This window comes from Elgaria multicarinata, chromosome 22 (genome assembly GCF_023053635.1).
Source record: "Elgaria multicarinata webbii isolate HBS135686 ecotype San Diego chromosome 22, rElgMul1.1.pri, whole genome shotgun sequence".
In the NCBI taxonomy this organism is placed as follows: domain Eukaryota; kingdom Metazoa; phylum Chordata; class Lepidosauria; order Squamata; family Anguidae; genus Elgaria; species Elgaria multicarinata.
In genome coordinates this window covers 11,840,182-11,860,704 of record NC_086192.1, presented here as the reverse complement: position 1 = coordinate 11,860,704, position 20,523 = coordinate 11,840,182, and the positions used below count along the sequence as shown (strand labels likewise).

The window sequence follows — 20,523 nt, the reverse complement described above, 5'->3', positions numbered from 1 at the left end:
AAAAAGAGGACACCTAGTGTGTGTGTGGGGGGGAAGCAGCTTTCTGAATCCTGCAGAAAGTACGTTATTCCCCTGCCACCTTAAAGAACTCGATTGGAGTGGAGGAGGGGAAAGGATTTCATTCTGCACCACCACCATCCACTCCAATTGGGGCCTTTTCTATAATGTCCACGAATGACCCACTTTCCCCTTTAAGACCTCAATTGGAGCTCGGGGTGGGGGACTGATGTGCCTCAAGAAAGCATGTCATTCCCTCCTGCCATGCTAATGGCAGCCTTAAAGGGGAAGGTGTGTCATTCCAGGACATTATTGAAAATTATAGAAAATCCCCCCTGACACCATGGAAAGAACAAAAACCAGGACAAATCCGGGGAAATCCTGACAGTTGGTCACCCTAGTTTTGTAGCTGCATGAGCTGAAGCTTTCTTCAGATGTTATAATGAACCCTTGTAAAGACTGAGGCCCGGTCGCCTTTATTATCCCTGAACTGAACGGAATGAAAAAGGGTTTAGAAGTTCAAAACAATATATTTGTCATTCCGAATGACTTTCTTTCTGTGACTGCCAACAGGTCAGCAGAGGTTGCGCCAAACGCCTTGGAAACTGCCCTCTTCACTGGTGCACTGTCTTGATTCGAGTCGCTGATGGATTATTGTGCCGCAGGGGAGCAGGGAAGGCAACATTGAACAACTGCTCATGGCTTTTCCCAGCACACCGTAGTATTTTCAATGGAAGACTTAGCATAGTTAATGATCAGAGCCAAGTGCTCAAGATTTGTTTTCTTTTGCCTAATTAATTGCCTCATCTGGAGTGGAATGTTAATTTAGATAAATGATCCTTCCCTTTATACAACAAGGGTGTTTTTTTCTCCCTTCTCTTCAAGGGCCTACTGTAATGTTTGTCCCGAAACAGCCCTGCTCATATTTGGCAAGAGGGTACCTCTTAACTAAACTAATCTGTGGCGGCAAGAGTGGATTACTTAGCAAGCCTTGTCATTTGCCTCCCATCGAAAGCAGGAGTGTTCTGAGAAACCCGACACACAGTACCTTTGGAGTTGTGTGAATGGGGTACACATATCTCCTGTAGGGGGAGCAGGAATGGAGCATCATAGGGTATTGTGTGTGTGTGTGTGAAGCTGAGCAAACCGCTTTCAGGGAGTGGCTTTGACTAGCGCAAAAACATGGCTCGCTCTGGCAAAACTCCAATATTGATTGAATTTTGTAAGCTTTTTTAAAAAATCTTTAATGGGAACTGAAGCTGAGATGCTAGTATAAGTGCATCAGTTCCTGTGAGACTAAACAAGGAGGAAACTTAAATGAAAACCCAGTAATCTCTCGCTGGAGAAATATGAGGAGCTTATTATCAGGCTGGTTGTAAGAGCCCATCACAAATGACGAACCAGCTGAGGGAGAGAAGGGGTTACTTCTCATTTTTTTAAAAAATCCCCTTTGAATCATTTTCGAGGACTGAAGAAAGAGATCTGGCTTAAACCTACCCGGAGGTACTTAATGCAGAATAAGGATGCCAGCAAAGTACTCTGGCGCTGTAGCTAAAATCGGCAATTCATAACTTTATACGACAAGGGAAGTGGTTTTAAATGGAGGAGCTATAGAAAATAAATTTCTTGGGTTTGAGAGCTTGATAAATTATTCCCCAGTGATTTGTAATAAAGTGGTGCTCATTTTTTCTTTCCCCCTTTCCAAGCAAAAGTTACAGCAACTTTATTTTGTATTATTGCCATTTGTTTTGTTTCTGCATTTTCTCTCTGACTCTGTCTCTCTCTGTCTCACTCTCTCTCTCTCTGTCTCTCTCTCTGTCTCTCTCACTCTGTCTCTGTCTGTCTGTCTCTCTCTCTGTGTCTGTCTCTCTCTGTCTGTCTCTCTGTCTCTGTCTCTGTCTCTCTCTCTTTCTCTGTCTCTCTCTCTGTCTCTCTCACTCTGTCTCTGTCTGTCTGTCTGTCTGTCTCTCTCTGTCTGTCTCTCTCTCTGTGTCTGTCTCTCTCTGTCTGTCTCTCTGTCTCTGTCTCTGTCTCTGTCTCTCTCTGTCTCTCTCTCTTTCTCTGTCTCTCTCTTTCTGACTCTCTCTCTCTCTCTGTGTGTGTCTCTCTCTCTGTCTCTCTCTGTCTGTCTGTCTGTCTCTGTCTCTCTGTCTCTCTCTCTGTCTCTCTCTCTGTGTGTCTCTGTCTGTCTCTGTCTGTGTGTCTGTGTGTCTGTCTCTCTCTCTCTCTCTCTCTCTCTGTCTCTCTCTCACACAGCAAACACTGTTTCAGAAGTTGTCTCTTTGCGGCCACCATTTTGTTTAGTTCCAGAGTGCCCTGATGCTGTTGTCATCGTGGGCTATGTTCATGACAGCCCCCCAACCCCCCACCCCATTTTTGCCAGATTGCCACAGATGATGCAATGTAAAATGGCCGTTGCTACAAGGCAGGCAGCTGCCAAGAGAATTTATGAAAGGCCATTTGCTTTTTCTGTCCTGGGTCTTCAGTTACTGTCCATTGGGGTTAAGCAAATTTTCTTTCTCTTCGTATACAACCTTGTCCTCTCTTCACCACTTAATGTTAGGAATTGCCACAACGCCACAGGCTTCTGGGTAGTAGGGTGACCCTATGAAAAGGAGGACCGGGCTCCCGTATCTTTAACAGTTGTATTGAAAAGGGAATTTCAACAGGTGCCATTTGTATATATGGAGAACCTGGTGAAATTCCCTCTTCATCACAACAGTTAAAGCTGCAGGGCCCCTGCCCTCTTTTAAATCTGGTCACTTTAGTACAGCTCCTGCAGCTTTAACTGTTGTGATGAAGAGGATATTTCACCAGGTTCTCCATATATACAAATGACACCTGCTGAAATTCCCTTTTCTATGCAACTGCTAAAGATACAGGAGCCCTGTCCTCCTTTTCATGTGGTCACCCTACCTTATAGGCCCCTTCCAACTCTACTATGCTATGATAGGGTGACCGTATGAAAAGGAGGACAGGGCTCCTGTATCTTTAACAGTGGTGGCCGAAATGGTGGACACTTTTTGAAATGTTCATGTTTTGCAACTTGGCAACTTGGCATGCTTATAGAAAGTGTTCTGTTTCACGAAATTCAAATGTTTATATATCAACTGAAAGAGAATTTAATGCTGAATTCAATACAAAGAACAGAATGCAAATAGCTGCAGTACAAAAAAAGTTTTGCTTACTTTAGTCTAAAAACAAACACTGGTGTGATTGAGTGAAGAAGCGGATTGGAATTGCAAACCCTACTGGCCAATCACAGTCCTTGTTCTGGGGACCCATCCCATGGCAGTAGTGGCGATACATCCTGTTTCAAGTTGGGGAAAGTCAGTTTTGCTGTTTGATCTGGAACTGAAGCGCCATGGGAGATGGTGTGACTATTTGGAAGTGTTTCTCAAATTAAAAGTGTACATACGTCCATCCTAAATAGAGTGATGGCACCAAAGAAAAGAGTGGATTGGACACCCAGGAAAAGAAGCAGGGTGGTTGAATTATGTGAATCAGGTCTTTCCATTGCTATATAAACATTTGAATTCCGTGAAACAGAACATTTTCTATAAACAGGCAAAGTTTCAATGCACGAAATTTTCGAAAAGTGTCCACAATTTTGGCCATCACTGTACATCTCATTCAACATTCTGGCAGAAGGAAAAATTCTCAAGGAAGTGATGCTTGTTTCGTGCCACACTGGAGCATAGCAAACTGAGCAAAATTGTCTTTCGAAGCAAGCAGTTGTAAACCTTTGTGACCGTTCACCTCCCTCGGGCGTATCTTAGGGAAAGGCAGAGAATACAGAGAGCAAAATAAATAAAGTAAATCAATTTCAGCCATTATCACTGAAGGCCATTCTTTTTTCCCCAATATCTGTTCCCTTTCCAGTTCTCAATTGAAAGGCTGGTTCGTCCACTCGACTCATATTAAGGCACAAGTGGCCGGGTTGGAAGGATTTATTTGCACCGCGTGGCTGAGAACCACTTAGAAAGAGGGTTGGGTGCAAATACATTAGATTATGGTTAAGCAGCTTATGGACGTAAAAACACATTAGAACTTTATAGCGCCCTATAAATTACAGGGTTTGCAGCATGCACTTCCACAATAGGAGATAATTACATTCATTAATCTACTACTAAGAGCACATAATATTGCCTTCCAAATAGCGCGTGCGTTCAGTTTGTTCTTTGGATGATCAGCTGGGAACAAACCGTATAAAGAAAGGGGGGGGAACCCTTCCCCCTTCTTTTCCACTCTCTTATCGCTTTTAAATAGCAAAGACTGTTGGTTTTGCAGAATCATAGTCTTGGAGGAGAGGGCATGAGTCCTTCAACCAATCTGGGTCAATCTGTTGCAGCAACAATACATCAGAGTGTGTCTAGAGCAGCCGTCCTCAACCTGGGGCGCTCCAGATGTGTTGGACTACAACTCCCAGAATGCCCTGGCCATTTCTACACCTGCCTTTTTTTCTGGGATCGTCCCTGTGCATCCAAACGACACACAGGGGATCCCAGGAGCAGGCTGGGATGATCCCTCCATTTTCCTGGGATAACCCTTAGGTGTAGAAAGGGCCCATGCTGCTGATAAGGGAAGGAAGGAAAGGAACCTCTCGTGCAAGCACTGAGTCATTACTGACTCTTGGAGGGACACCAGCTTCCGCTGGCATTTTCTTGGCAGGCCTTAAAGCGGGGTGGTTTGCCGTTGCCTTCCCCGGCCATTATTCCCTTTCCCCCAGCTAACTGGGTACTCATTTTACCGACCTCGGGAGGCTGGAAGGCTGAGTCGACCCAAGCCGGCTGCCTGAAACCAGCTTCCGCTGGGATCAAACTCAGGCCGTGGGGAGAGTTTTAGCTGCAGAAACTGCTGCTTCACCGCTCTGTGCCACACGAGGCTCACGCTGCTGACAGAGGCACCTGCTGTTCATGTGAAGAGCAACCCGGTATCAGGAGTCCCTGGGGTTCGAACTGGAAACCATCTGATCTGTGTGGCTGACCCATGCTGGTGAGCCATGGGACCTCCAGCTGAGTGTGCCACCACAATTCCTCCCACCCACCCCAAAAAGCAGCTTGACACCCACTTTCACCAATGAGCCGCTGCCCTGTAATCCCATAATGTTTTTTTTTTCGGGACCAACAACAGTAACTCACATCCTGCAGCCTGAGCACCTTCTGTAATACTTCCCAGCGGTCCCCTTTCAGCTTAGCAATAGCATCGCAACTTCACCATCCCATGTCATCAGCCCTGATAGTTAAGTAAACATTGAAAGCATCGATTACGAATTAAGGATATTGGCAGTGCGATCATTTAATTCAATCTCGTTTGGGGATAAATCTAACATTTAACTCTCTATTTGTTCCATAATCATTTCTTTATTGATCTTCCGAGTGACTACATGGTGTTTTATAAACACCCAAAGGCAGAGGCGGGGGCCGGTTGCAGTGTCCGACCTGATGGAACCAATACGCGCATTGGCATAATTAAATGGAAAACACTCGCCTTCGGTGTGGAGTTCGTGCGGCATATTTGGCACTAAATGAGTATCCAGTATTAATAGTAACCTTCCAAGACCCTTGCATGGGCGCTGGATTTTAATATGGGGTGTCCTATTCCACAACGGTGTGTTGGTAAATTTTGAAGTGTGGACGCTCATCGTGACATCCCCAGTAGCTACATCACTAAGGCCATGTCTAGACCTGCCGATATCCCGGGGATTACCCCGGGATCATCCCTGTGCGTTCACATGACGTTCACATGATGATCCCTCCTTTTCCCCGTGATATCGGCATAGCCTTTCCCCCTGCTTTTTCTGCGGTCTTGGGATGATCCAGAGACTGCAGAACGTGTGGGCGGGCATCACGTGTTGTCCCAGCTGCTCGCAAAGTCTTCGACAGACCTAAAAAAACCCAGTATTTCCTTCCTTTTTCCCCTCTACAGAAGGACGTAGCAGTGAAACCTCATGATCCTGTGGAAAAGCCTCAGGACCCCTTACTGAAGAAGAAGAGGGACGTGCTTACTAATGGACTACCCTACCGCCTAAAGAAGAACAGACTGCACTCTCACCATTACAGTTCAGACCGGGAGAACGACCACAACGTTTGTCAGCACCTCAGGAAAAGGAAGAAGTTCTTGAAAGGCCTCAGACAGGTAAGAAGACAGACTTCCTGGAGTTGGGAAGCAGGGGTTCCCCGCCCCGCTGCTGCGGGGCTATCTATTTGATGGGTGTGCGAAATAAAATGGAGTGAGCTGTCTCAGGAATGCGCGTGGAGAAGCTTTGCGGGGCTGTTTGGTTCGTGGTTGGTGTCTCTGCAATGTGTGAGAACCGGAAAGGGTTTCTCTAAGGTTGGGGAAGGTGTCAGTGCGAATTTGGATCGAACCGAACCGAGGAGAGTCTGAGAGGGCAAAAACGGCTCCCAGACCTCCCAAAGTTGCTCAGCCACGATTTATTGATTGATTTACGTTGTATTCCCGCTTTTCTACCTAAAATGGCACTCAAGGTGGCCATTCTCTAGTGTATATTTTAACAAGGACCGTCACCTTCCCGGCTTTTAAATTGGTGGAAGACTGGTGATGGCAGAGTTAATGAATGGAATATGTTGTGGACAGAGGGAAGCCTTCAGCGACGGGCACCAGTGGACGAGTGGGCGTGACTCATGTTTCTCAGCGTGAGGATTGAAATTGTACATGTGTGCCTTTGTTCATCTTTGAAAACTTTCAGGGTGTGTGAGGTAGGAATGAATACCTGGCCCAGATGCAAAATATAACTGATCCGGAAGGTCTGGACACCTTCCTTGGACACTTTTAGGTTTTGGCGCGCATGTCAGGTGATGGCAAATGCTGTTTCACAATCAAACCTCGTGCACATCTGTCTAAAGCCTGTGCCCATGAAAAGGGACCGGCCAGTGTTGGCTGAACTTTCGGAAATCGGAAAGTTTAGCCCAAATGCTGGTTAGCTTCAAGGCAAAGGGGGCTCCCCTCTTTCACCCTTTGGGGTGGCAGTGGATAGTTTTGGGAGGGAAAATAGGATTCCTGGGGTTCTTTCAGGCTCCTTGCTTGCAACAGACGGGCCCCACCCCAGTGCCTAGGACAACACTACGTCATGGGTTAGGGTGATTCTGCAGAGCATTCTGGGGAGGAGAAGGGGGTGCTATTCCCCCCCAAATGATGCCTGGAACATTGGGGGTAGTGCTCCAAGGATCAGTGGGGCGGTGAATCTGTTTAAAGCAGAACTCCTTTAGCTTTCTGACTGGTTGTGACCCCACTGACTTTGGAGCTACCAGTCTCCACTGGCTTGGAACGATATTACCTTATGACATAGCACCATTCCAGGGCAATTTGTGGGCAAATGGTGGGCACAGATAGCATAGTGGCCACAGGATTGATAGTCGGAATCCGTCGCCCCACCTTCAGTATTTAGGTCTTTATTTCTAAAATATGTAAATATCAAAAATTGGATTCCAGGGCAGTATACATAATATTGTAAATATTTATTCAGGACAATAATCAAATAATGTGACATGGCAATGCCATCAGATTGAGAGGCGAAGGGCCATGGAATAGATATTTTGCTCCAGGCTTAGAAGCTTTTCTGGGGGAATGGAGCTCAGTGTAGGTTATGGGAGGGGATCTTCTGGGGTCCAGACCCTGGCAACTCCAGTTAAAAGGATCGCAGGTGCCTGAGAGGTCCGAGAACCACTGTCAATCGGAGCAGAGCATGCTAGACAAGATGGACGAATGGACGGGCTCAGCATTGTATGGGGATGATGCCAGCTAACTGGTGTACATGGCTTCTCAGAACACTAGAACCCGGGGTCATCCTGTGAAGCTGATTGGTGGGAGATTCAAGACAAATAAAAGGAAGGACTTCTTCACACAGCGTAGAGTTAAATCATGAAACTCACTACCACAAGATGTAGTGATGGCCACCAATCTGGATGGCTTTAAAAGGGGGTTGGATAAGTTCCTGGAGGAGAAGGCGATCCGTGGCTACTAGCCCTGATGGTTGTGTGCTATCTCCAGTATTTGAGGCAATAAGCCTGTGTGCACCAGTTGCTGGGGAACATGGGCGGGAGGGTGCTGTTGCACCATGTCCTGCTTGTTCATCCCTGGCCGATGGCTGGTGGGCCACTGTGTGAACGGAGTGCTGGACTAGATGGACCCTTGGTCTCATCCAGCATCAGGGCTCTTCTCATGTTCTTATGGCTTTGTATATTCTCCTGTGAGCAGTTTGGCTGTGCTGCTAAAGGAAACACCTGCATTAATCGATCAGCCACTTGTACAAGCTGCCACTTTGCTGGAAATTGCCCAATCATGATGGTTGTCCCTCCTCTCTCTTGGATAATTACCATTTTTACCTGAACCTATCCAGGCAGCAATTGAATTATTCCTCTCCAGATGAGGCCCTGCAGATCCGTTTCTTCCTCCCAGCCCTCTCTCACCAATTCTAAATGCTAATGATGGTCCAGAGCAGCTTTCATTTGACTGTAATTAGGGTTTGTAATCATATTGGCGGCCTTCAACAGAATCGCGACGGAAACAAAACATCTCGTGAAAAATATGGGCCAGTGGAAGAACATAGCTTTTCGCTGGGTGGAGGAAGGCAGACTTTGTTACAGAAGCTATTAGAAATTGTAAAATTTTGAGGACAGGGTGTTAAATTAGGGTGACCCTATGAAAAGGAGGACCGGGCTCCTGTATCTTTAACAGTTGCATAGAAAAGGGAATTTCACCCGGTTCTCCATATATACAAATGACACCTACTGAAATTCCCTTTTCTATGCAACTGTTAAAGATACAGGAGCCCGGTCCTCCTTTTCATAGGGTCACCCTAGTTAAATTTATGCTGTTTGGTATCATACCCTCTGGTCAATGATACTGTTAGCTTTAAATTATATATACATTAGGGCTACCGTATGAAAGGACAGACAGGGCTCCGGTATCTTTAACACTTGTGATGAAGAGGGCATTTCAGCAGGTGTCATTTGTATGCATGCAGCCCCTGGTGAAATTCTCTCTTTATCACAACAGTTAAACCTGCAGGAGCCTTGCCCTCTTTTGTATCTGGCCACATTAGTACAGCTCCTGCAGCTTTAGCTGTGGTGATGACGAGGGGATTTCACCAGGTGCTGCAGGCATAACAATGACACCTGTTGAAATTTCCCTTTGTTAAAGATACAGGAGCCTGGTCCTCTTTTTCATATGGTCACCCTATATGCGTACACATTGGTTTTCTATTCCCCCCCCCCTCTTTTTTTGGAGAGTTGTTCTGAACCAGCGAGAGAGCCTTGCATATTGGGCGGTATAGAAATGAAATAAATTGTTGCTATTGTCGTTGAGCTCCCAGGCCAACCACCCTCCTGCCCACTCACCCCTCAGTAAGTGTCCAGGATTTATTTGCCAATCTTCTGTGATTTCCCCCTTCTGCCTCCAGGTGGGTGAGAATGTTTGTAAGCATCCTATGGAGACCATGGCTAGACCTACCGGGTCTAGCGCTTCGGAGGGGAGAGGATCTCACGACGTGGTTATCGTGCGATCTCCCCTTCTGTCTGCACGCGGTGTGTGACATCCCAAGAGGAAGAGGATGTTGCGTCCGCCATTTTGTTTGTTTGTTTTTGATCGGAGAAGGAGCGCACGAGCGCTCGTGCGCAAACGATAAGTGGTTTTTTAAAAATAAATAAATAAATTTCTCCGCTCCCCCCCCACCCCATCCAGAGCCCGGGTCCCAGCTCTGCACGTTTACTCATGAGGAGCCAGGACAATGCCCCGCCACGTGTTCTTCCCAAGACCGTGGAAAAAGCGGGCTAAAAGGTTAAGGCAATATCCCGGGCCAAGGAAGGGATCATCCCTCCCTGCTTCCGAGATCCCCTGTGCATCATAGGAACGCACAGGGGGATCCCTGGGCGATCCCCAGGAAATCGCCCTGTCTAGCTATGCCCTCAGTTGACTCTGAAAAGCATCACGTGCAGAAAACCACTTGTGCCTCTTATATAGCAGGGAACACCTCTTCTCAGACGGCACTGGGCCCCTACGGTTTTTATATTAAAAGGAAGGGAAGGAAAGGAACCTCTCGTGCAAGCACTGAGTCATTACTGACTCTTGGAGGGACGCCAGCTTTCGCTGACGTTTTCTTGGCAGGCCTTATAGCGGGGTGGTTTGCCGTTGCCTTCCCCGGCCGTGATTACCTTTCCCCCAGCTAACTGGGTCCTCATTTTACCGACCTCGGAAGGATGGAAGGCTGAGTTGACCCGAGCCGGCTGCCTGAAACCAGCTTCCGCTGGGATCGAACTCAGGCCGTGGGGAGAGTTTCGGCTGCAGAAACTGCTGCTTTACCGCTCTGCGCCACACGAGGCTCTTTATATTAAAAGTAACTTAAAAAATTGAAACCACCTCTGCTGACCAATTACTACAGGGTCGCTGAAGCTGCTGTATTGATTTCCCTGTAACAGTCCCCTGAACCCCCTGCCCTCTTGGCGTGATCCTGTCAGGGGTGTGGATTCCTCCTCTCCGTCCCCACTTTGGATTCCCTTTCATACTTTGGCTGCCACGGATTACCCCACCCCTACCCCCACCATTCACATTGCTCTGCCCAAGGTTTTTAATCCATTTATCTAAGCAATTAATTGTCTAAACATTGCTGCCCTCAATTTGTCTTGTAAAAAAAAAAAATCAATGGGACTTTACATATTATTAAGGCTCTTTCGAAGGACACAGCGCGGAAAGTTAAACTGAATGTGCAATTAAACTTCTACCTTAACGTATTCCTTCAGCGTTGCACGTTTCAGATGCAGTGGTGTTTCCAAAGGTATGTTGTTCTCTGATGATACCACTTTATATTGCTTCCCGGTTGCTTCCTGGTTTTAAATGTGGAAGGAGCGCTCCGGTATTCCTGATAATTTGCTCTTGTTCATTCTGCACAAAGGCAAATTCCATTGGGGGTCAAGGAGTGAATAAAAGGCAAACAACTGGTTATGTGCATCTAGATGGGGAGATGTTGTGGGGAAACAGAAGATTGCTTTAAAATAAAAGGCAAAAATACCACAAGAGAGAGAGAGAGAGAGAGAGAGAGAGAGATCTTCACATTTTACCATTGAACTGAGATTCAGAGATCTTCAAGGCGGCCTATTCCAAACGGCAGGTCACCGCTTCAAATCTGTCCGCATTGGGCCTTCCTCTTGGGGCCCTGGGGCCCTGGCTCTTGACTGAGAACACTTGGTGTTGATGTTGGCCATGTTGGCAATATTCCAAAATTTTGCCAACCATTCCATAATTATAGATGTTCTAGTGAAGGACACGTGGAACCCGTTAGGATTTTTGAACTTGCCAACTCCAACTTCAAGATTAGATCTTGATGTTCTATCATTGCTAGAGTGTCAATGCATCCTAATTAAACATTTACGGGGATAAAACAGGTCCGCCTGGTGCCGACATTGTAATCTTTCCAGTGCCAGGATGAGGCTGTCCTCTTCTCCCAGGCATTTATCAACATAGAATCATAGAATAGTAGAGTTGGAAGGGGCCTATAAGGCCATCGAGTCCAACCCCCTGCTCAATGCAGGAATCCACCCTAAAGTATCCCTGACAGATGGTTGTCCAGCTGCCTCTTGAAGGCCTCTAGTGTGGGAGACCCCACCACCTCCCTAGGTAACTGGTTCCATTGTTGTACTGCTCTAACAGTCAGGAAGTTTTTCCTGATGTCCAACACCTTACATCCACAGGTGTTTAAGTCTTGAGTTCTCTTCATTTACTAGATGAATTGTTTCTATTGATTTGTGTTGTATTATCATTTAGATCATATATCTGGTTCCCCCAGCCTGATGCCCACTAGGGCAGGATCGACACTACTGCTTTATAGCAGTTTATAATGGTTTTGACAACTGTTCAGGCCCAGGACACATGACATATAAATAATAATAATAATAATAATAATAATAATAATAATAATAATAATTTTGTTGTTGTTTATTCGTTCAATCATTTCCGACTCTTCGTGACTTCATGGACCAGCCCACGCCAGAGCTTTCTGTTGGCTGTCGCCACCCCTAGCTCCCCCAAGGTCAAGTCTGTCTAATAATAATAATAATAATAATAATAATAATAATAATAATAATAATAATAATTTATTTCTTACCCGCCTCTCCATCCTGATCAAGGTGGGGAACAGCAACAAGTATAAAATACATAAAATATTAATCAAACCACAGTATACATTGTTAAAACTTCCTAAAAACATACTAAAAACATACTAAAAGCATCCTAAAATTTCACTGGACAGGCCTGGTGAAAGAGATCAGTCTTTATAGCTTTCTTAAATGCTAAAAGACTGTTAAGTTGACGAATCTCCACTGGCAGGCCGTTCCACAGTCTGGGAGCAGCAGAAGAGAAGGTCCTCTGGGTAATACCCGTCAGCCTAGTTTTGGCTGGCTGAAGGAAGTTCTTTCCAGAGGACTTGTGGGGGGCGGATTGTACAGGAGAAGGCGATCCCGCAGGTAACCTGGACCCAAACCATTTTCAAAATTTTATATCCTGCTTGGTGTAAATCTGGTCCTTCCTGACCACTGGCTATACTGGTTGGGACTGATAAGAGTTGAAGGTCCTGTTCAGATGACGTACTAAGCTATTGTTAGGCCATTGTTAGTGAATGGTTAGTGAGCGAGTTTAAACCATGGTTCTGTAGCCGACATGGTTAGGAATGATTCACATGACACATGCTAAGCCATAATGTTTAGCTCAAAATACTTAAGCTCTACAGTTTAGTGCGTCGTCTGAACAGGGGAGGGCACCAGGAGGCCACCAGGATGGAGAAGACTGCCATAAATGATTTGACTGGAAGGTGGGGTATAAAATGTAGTAAAAACACAGAATAAAATCAAGGCATTAGAGACCCTTCTCTCTCTCTCTCTCTCTCTCTCTCTCTCTCTCTCTCTCTCTCTCTCTCTCTCTTTCTCATTTCCCTCACTCTACATCCTACGGTCTTTCACTTTCTCTCTATTTGCATTACTAAACTTTCGTCTAATGTTCTCAGGTATCCATTAGGTCTGGAAGGAGAGAGTCCTCAGCGCTCCAATAAAATAAATTTGTACATAAGAAACCTGGGGGAGGGTGAAAACAGCTAATAAAAAAAATTATTAATTTCTTTAAACAAAAGGTAATAGATGGTGGTGAAGAAAGCTGTTTTACAACTCGGTGTTTTGGTTGATGAAAAGATGATTATTTTCCACCTTTAAAACTTGGCAGTGGCGGGGTTGAAAATGAACTTTTTGCATTAGCACTCCATAAATATCGAAAATGGTCCCCTCCAACATCTTGCTTTAGAATAACAATACACTCTGGTATAATTATTATCCCTGTGCTCTTACTGGAGTACTGGAGGTAGCATTGGAGAGGTTATTTCCATAAGACATAAAAGAAATAATGGTGTGCTGCCTACTGTTTTGGAATCACTCGTAAAACATTTCCTGCAGAATAGAATCATAATCATAACCATCTAAAACTGGAAGACATCAATGTTGGAATAAGCTCTTACTGACCAATACTTCAATGTTGTCTGGAGCCCTGTTGCCCCTTTTCAAAAAGTGTAACGTTATGATGGCAAAGGTACGAAAAAGGGTAATGAGTCTTATTTGGAGCCTGTCACCCACCGCTTACCCCAAAACATTCAAGGATAATGTTTGTACAAAGCCTTTGTGGCTCACATGACACACGCTCAAATGCTTAACCACTTAGCGTGTCGTCTGAACAGGTCCCGTTTTGAGTTACGATCCTAAAATTCCAGGGCCCTGTGGAAGATGAAAAATGGTGGCCAGGCTGTTGCTGGAGAGTCGCTGGAAAAAGAAGTCCTTCTACGGCCTCCCTTGAGAACCAGTTGGAGAATTCCTCCTCCAACTGGTCTCTCCCAATTTCCTTGCGTCCAAAAAGGGTGCAGAACTTTGAGGGGCCATTTCTGCCCAGCTCTGCTGTTCTATGACCTTCTTCCCCCTTACAAGATCCATTACAAAATGCTCTGGATTAGCCGGACCAAACCCCGGCCAGCCTGCCCACGATTCTTTCTCTGGGCAATTTGCCAGTCGTAACTGGGTTGTGTTACATTGTTCGAGAAGGGGGAGAAATACAGTCCGGTAGCTACTAGAATTTAATTTGTAAACCATAAACCTTGTGCATGCGGCCATTAAGAAAATGACAGCGTTTTCCTGCTTCCTGATGTTATTCAATTACTTATTCGGCCTCTGCAACCAGCATCCTGTATATTTAGCTCCATGACCTTTGCAGACACCTGGAACAGCAAGTGGAAAATGAGCGATTTGATGGGGGAAGAGTCAAAACTTTAAAAGCAGTCCGTTGTAGGCTATCTTTCTGGCTTCTTATAATCCTTTCCTGCTGTGTCTTATAATACGGTGTACACGTTCCTGGGAAATCCCTTGCTACATTTCAGCTCGTGATTTCTGTCTCCCTTCATAATCCAGACTTTTGCCCGAGTCGAACCTATGATTTCAAGTTTCTAACTGAGCGCTATTTAACCAGTGCGTGCAAGGACTTCCGCAGAGACACCACACCAAAACTAACATTGATACAATCCTGATGGTTTGCAAGAGACCCCTCTGTGTTGCGGGAGGGGCCGAAAAGGGAGAAAGGAACAGGACTAGTAGCACCCATTGTGACATGGGCTTCTGAGTAGAAAAAAATATAATATAATATCTTAACCCGCAAAATAATTTTTTAAAAAAAATAACCCCAAAAAGAGTTACAGTAAGATACTGGACTTGATAAAAACAACTGATATGAATGCCCCACAACAGAATGAAATTTAAGAAGGATAAATGCCAAGTTCTACATCTAGGAAATAGAAACCAAATGGACAGTTACAAGATGGGGGATACTTGGCTCAGCAAGACTACAAATGAGAAGGATCTTGGAGTTGTTGTAGATCACAAGCTGAATAGGAGCCAACAGTGTGATGTGGCTGCAAAAACAGCAAACGCTATTTTGGGCTGTATTAATAGAAGTATAGCTTCCAAATCACGTGAGGTACTGGTTCCTCTCTGTTCGGCCCTGGTTAGGCTTCATCTAGAGTGTTGAGTCCAGTTCTGGGCTCCACAATTCAAGAAGGACGCAGACAAGCTGGAGCGGGTTCAGAGGAGGGCAACCAGGAGGATCAGGGGTCTGGAAACAAAGCCCTATGAAGAGAGACTGAAAGAACTGGGCATGTTTAGCCTGAGAAAAGAAGATGGAGGGGAGACATGATAGCACTCTTCAAATACTTGAAAGGTTGTCACACAGAGGAGGGCCAGGATCTCTTCTCGATCATCCCAGAGTGCAGGATACGGAATAATGGGCTCAAGCTACAGGAAGTCAGATTCCAGCTGGACATCAGGAAAAACGTCCTGACTGTTAGAGCAGTACAACAATGGAACCAGTTACCTAGGGAGGTTGTGGGCTCTCCCACACTAGAGGCCTTCAAGAAGCAGCTGGACAACCCTCTGTCAGGGATGCTTTAGGGTGGATACTTGCATTGAGCAGGGGGTTGGACTCAGTGGCCTTATAGGCCCCTCCCAACTCTACGATTCTATGATTCAATGTTGATAAATGCCTGGGAGAAGAGGACAGCCTTATCCTGGCACTGGAAAGATTACAATGTCGGCACCAGGCGGACCTGTTTTATTCCCGTAAATGTTTTATTAGGATGCATTGACACTCTAGCAATGATAGAACATCAAGATCTAATCTTGAACTTGGAGTTAGCAAGTTCAAAAATCCTAACTGGTTCCACGTGTCCTTCAGTAGAACATCTATAATTATGGAATGGTTGGCAAAATTTCGGAATATTGCCAACATGGCCAATATCAATACCAAGTGTTCTCAGTCAAAAGCCAGGGCCCCAGGGCCCCAAGAGGAAGGCCCAACGAGGACAGATTTGAAGCGGTGGCCTGCCGTTTGGAGTAGGTAGCCTTGAAGATCTCTGAATCTCATTTCAATGGTAAAATGTGAAGAACTCTCTCTCTCTCTCTCTCTCTCTCTCTCTCTCTCTCTCTCTCTCTCGTGGTATTTTTGCCTTTTACTTTAAAGCCCTCTTCTGTTTCCCCACAACATTCCCTCATCTGGATGCACATAACTATTGTAAGGATTACTTTGACTACTGCTGATGGTTTAAAGATTTTTATGATCTTTCTCAGCAAAGGAAGAAACTCATCGGAGAATCTTCTTATGTTCTAGCCCCCCCTGCAGACGAAGACACAAAAATGCTCACCTTCCCCCCTTTTTCTCCTTCTAAAATATCCTTCCCTTGCAAAAAAAGAAGAACTGGTTGAAGGGAAAAGAATTGACATTTTCATTTTTACAGCAGAGATGAAGAACAGCGGTCCCCAACCTTTTTGGCACCAGGGACCAGTTTTGTGGAAGACAATTTTTCCACAAACTGGGGCGGGGGGTTGAGGGGATGGTTTTGGGAAGCCCCTTGCCCCCACCACTCCAGCATCCTGGCTTCGCTTCAGCTGGGTGGGCCCAGCCGAAGCGAAGCCAGGGCGCTGGGGCGGGCGGGCAGCTTTGGAACGGCATGCCCAGAAGTCACTCTCCCAGAGCGGCTTCCAGCCGGGCGCGCCATTCTGAAGCTACTGCCCCCATCCCAGCGCCCTGGCTTCGCTTCGGCTGGGCAGGCAAGATGGTGCCCCGCACCCAGGTACGCTGGGGTGGGTGTGGGTGGGTGAAAGCGGCTCACCTGTGCGGCCTGGTTCCTAACAGGCCACAGACTGGTACTAGTCTGTGGCCCGGGGGTTGGGGACCCCTGGTTTAGGAAAAGCACTTTAGTTTTTTGGCACGATGATGCATGTATGGTGCTGGGGTTTGGTGCTGGAAGTACTCTAACTTCTAAAAACTAGGGTGACCATATTTGGGAAACCAAAAAAGAGGACACCTAGTGTGTGTGTGGGGAAGCAGCTTTCTGAGTCCTGCGGAAAGTATGTTATTCCCCCGCCACCTTAAAGAACCCGATTGGAGTGGAGGAGGGGAAAGGATTTCATTCTGCACCACCACCATCCACTCCAATTGGGGCCTTTTCTATAATGTCCACGAATGACCCACTTTCCCCTTTAAGACCTCAGTTGGAGCTCGGGGTGGGGGAACGATGTGCCTCAAGAAAGCATGTCATTCCCTCCTGCCATGCTAATGGCAGCCTTAAAGGGGAAGGTGTGTCATTCCTGGACATTATTGAAAATTATAGAAAATCCCCCCTGACACCATGGAAAGAACAAAAACCAGGACAAATCCGGGGAAATCCTGACAGTTGGTCACCCTACTAAAAACATGACCAACCTGGCTGGATCAAGCCAAGAATCCCAGTTTTTATCAGGATCTTGTTTCCTAGAGTGGCCAAGCAGGTGCCTGCTGGAAGCCAACAAGCAGGACATGAGACCAACTGTATTTTGATTCCAGCAACAGGTGTTCAAAGCAGACTGCTACTGAGGCTGGAAGCTCCAATAGCCATTGATGGACAAATCTTCCATGATTGTGTCTAATCCTCATTTAAAGTCATTCAAGTGAGAATTTGTCCACAGATCATGCGGCAGTGAATAATGCATTGTGTGAAGAAATACTTTCTTTTATCTAAAGCAGTGGTTCCCAAACTTTTTCAGGTCACCGCCCCCTTGGTTCCACAAACTCGTGCCCAGTGCCCCCTACCCTACACTATAAAAATCATTATTCAGAATAGCGGTTTTCAACGACCCACTTAAGAAGATAATAACAATAAAATTCAAAATAGTAACAATTAATTGAATATTTATTCAAAATCTGATTACATCTTTTCCCTCCATCCCTCGGCAAGCCCGTGGTGGGTGGCTCCCATTCAAAGGGACTGTGCTCCTCTGGATCCTGCTGGTCTGGGCGCCTTGGCTGAGCAGCGGCAGCGGCGGCCAGGCAGAGGAGCTGAGCTGAGGAGCTGGGAAAGAAAAAGGAGACATACTGTGTGCAGCCCCTTAAAATGGGAAGCGCCAGCCGAGAGAGGGAGGGAAAAGAGAGCGAACGCCTCTGTTTTGCACCCAGCTTGGCGGGGCACACCAAGCAGGATATGTCTCTTCATTCGTGTTTTGGGGCTTTTAAAACATTTCAATTCACCATTAAAAGGACTCTTCTTAAACGATATTAATACATGGGTGGATTCTTCCCAATAATAATAATAATAATAATAATAATAATAATAATAATAATAATTTTCACAATACTGCATGGTGCCATAGCATTATCAAAGTGTTGACATAAATGTGTACTAAAGTCAAGATTTGCCTGTTTAACTTCTAGGAGTTAACTTCTGGAGAGGAAAATGAAGCATATATATATATATCACATTTGTATGGAATTTTCAAGGCAACTCTATGACCAGATCTCCACCAAGCAGGATATAGCACTATGAAAGTGGTATGAAAGCAGTATATAAAAGGCAGGAGCCACACTACTGCTTTACAGCGATATTGAAGTGCACTGACAACTGTTGGGGCCCGTTGACACATACCATATACCACTTTCATAGTGTTATATCCTGCTTGGTGTAGATCTAGACTACGACGATATTTTAGCAAATAAGGTGGCATATAAATTGTTAATAGTAAATAAGTGCTAGTAAACTCAAGCAACTCAGATGAACAATATGTAATAAGACATGTCATTTAGGATACTTTTAGGATGCTTTTAGGATGCTTTTACTAGGATGTGTTTTAACAGTGTATACGACGTTTTTAATCAGTATTTTATGCTTGCTGTCGTTCCCTGCCTCGATCCAATCGGAGAGGCAGGTAAGAAATATATTATTGTTGTTGTTGTTGTTGTTGTTATTATTATTATTTGCAAAATCCAAAAATAGAAAACCACATTGGGTCAGTGGTTTCCCCTGGATTTTGGTAAATGGAGGCAGTTTGAGTCTCTCTCGGTACTGAAGCCGCTCCTGGGCAGAAGTTAGAATGACGCTGTCAGTCTGAAACAGGGCCTTCTTCACCTTTGGTTGGAACATATTTTATTAATTTAATTGACTGAGCCCTGCCGGCTGCAACATTCTTGCCTTCTCCGCTGTGCCATTTGACCATGATTGCAGTTGACGGGTGTATGCAGAAGCCCTTGCCCTGCAGGGTTGCGCTGATGTTTTTACGAAGCTGAAGTTTGGGCGCATATTGCCTTGGTTAGATGCGGCTTTTGTGAAATTCCATTTCTGGGAATGATTTGCAGCTTCAAGAAGAACCCTCCAGAGCCAAGCGTCCTGTGAGATCCTAAATGGACCAATTGTATAGTTTACTGGGTGGTGTAGGTCAGGAAGGAGCAGCGGCTTTTCCAAATCCATGCCGTTCTTATAATTCACTTTCATCTGTTACCAGTTTATGTTGAGATTGATCTTCCATAAATACATAGAAATTGCCTTGTTGGATAAAAGCAAAGTCCTATCTAGTCTTAATGTTTTGTCTGCAGTTATGGCCTTCCCAGTGATGCTCATAAGCAGGGCATGATAGAGATAAGACAATCCTATTGATGGTTCTCAGCATCAATCCCAGAAGAGAAGATTGAGGGGAGACATGACAGCGCTCTTCAAATACTTGAAAGGTTGTCACACAGAGGAGGGCCAGGATCTCTTCTCGATCCTCCCAGAGTGCAGGACACGGAATAACAGGCTCAAGTTACAGGAAGCCAGATTCCAGCTGGACATCAGGAAAAACTTCCTGACTGTTAGAGCAGTACAACAATGGAATCAGTTACTTAGGGAGGTTGTGGCCTCTCCCACACTAGAGGCCTTCAAGAGGCAGCTGGACAACCACCTGTCAGGGATGCTTTAGGGTGGATTCCTGCACTGAGCAGGGGGTTGGACTCAATGACCTTATAGGCCCCTTCCAACTCTACTATTCTATGATTCTATGATCTAGTAAATGGCGAATCACTAATGATAGGGCTCCCCTCCATGAATCAGTGTTGGGCAGGACCATGTAGACAATCTAGTCCAGTCTTCAACAACCCAGTGCCTTCGATATTTTGGGCTTTCACTTCCATCAGCCCCAGACAGCATGAGCAATGATCAGGTATACTGGCGATTGTAGCCCCAAACGTCTGGATGGTGCCAGGTTGGGGATGGGTTATCTAGTCCAACACTTGGCTTGATGCAGGTTATACAGAGCTAGAGCATCCACAACAGATGGCCGCCACTCCATCTAGGTTCCTGGTTCCATTTTTGAACTCCTCTTCTCATCAAGAGGTTCCTCCCAATGTTCAATTGAATCTACCCTCCCATAACTTACGCCCATGAGATCTCGTCCTGAGTTCTGGGGCACAGTGGTGTACTGGTACATTTTGAAGTGAAGGCATTCATAAATACAGCCCCAAGGAGAGACCAGAAAGGCAGGTAGCTGTGTTGGTCCATGTATGTGTGTGTGTGTATGTGTGTGTGTTGTAAATCTAGTAGGTCTTAATTGTCCATTCAAGACCAAGGAAAGGAAAGGAAAGGAACCTCTCGTGCAAGCACTGAGTCATTGCTGACTCTTGGAGGGACGCCAGCTTTTGCTGACGTTTTCTTGG

General features: G+C 45.7%; 1 protein-coding gene across 1 annotated transcript in view; it reads left to right on the top strand.

The window, feature by feature from the left end:
* Window positions 1-20,523, top strand: part of LOC134412790 (autism susceptibility gene 2 protein homolog) — a 193,424-nt gene that overhangs the window by 83,738 nt on the left and 89,163 nt on the right. The window contains exon 2 of the mRNA XM_063146801.1: window positions 5,926-6,135. Coding sequence (XP_063002871.1) covers window positions 5,926-6,135 — 210 coding nt within the window. The remainder of the gene's footprint in view (window positions 1-5,925; window positions 6,136-20,523) is intronic.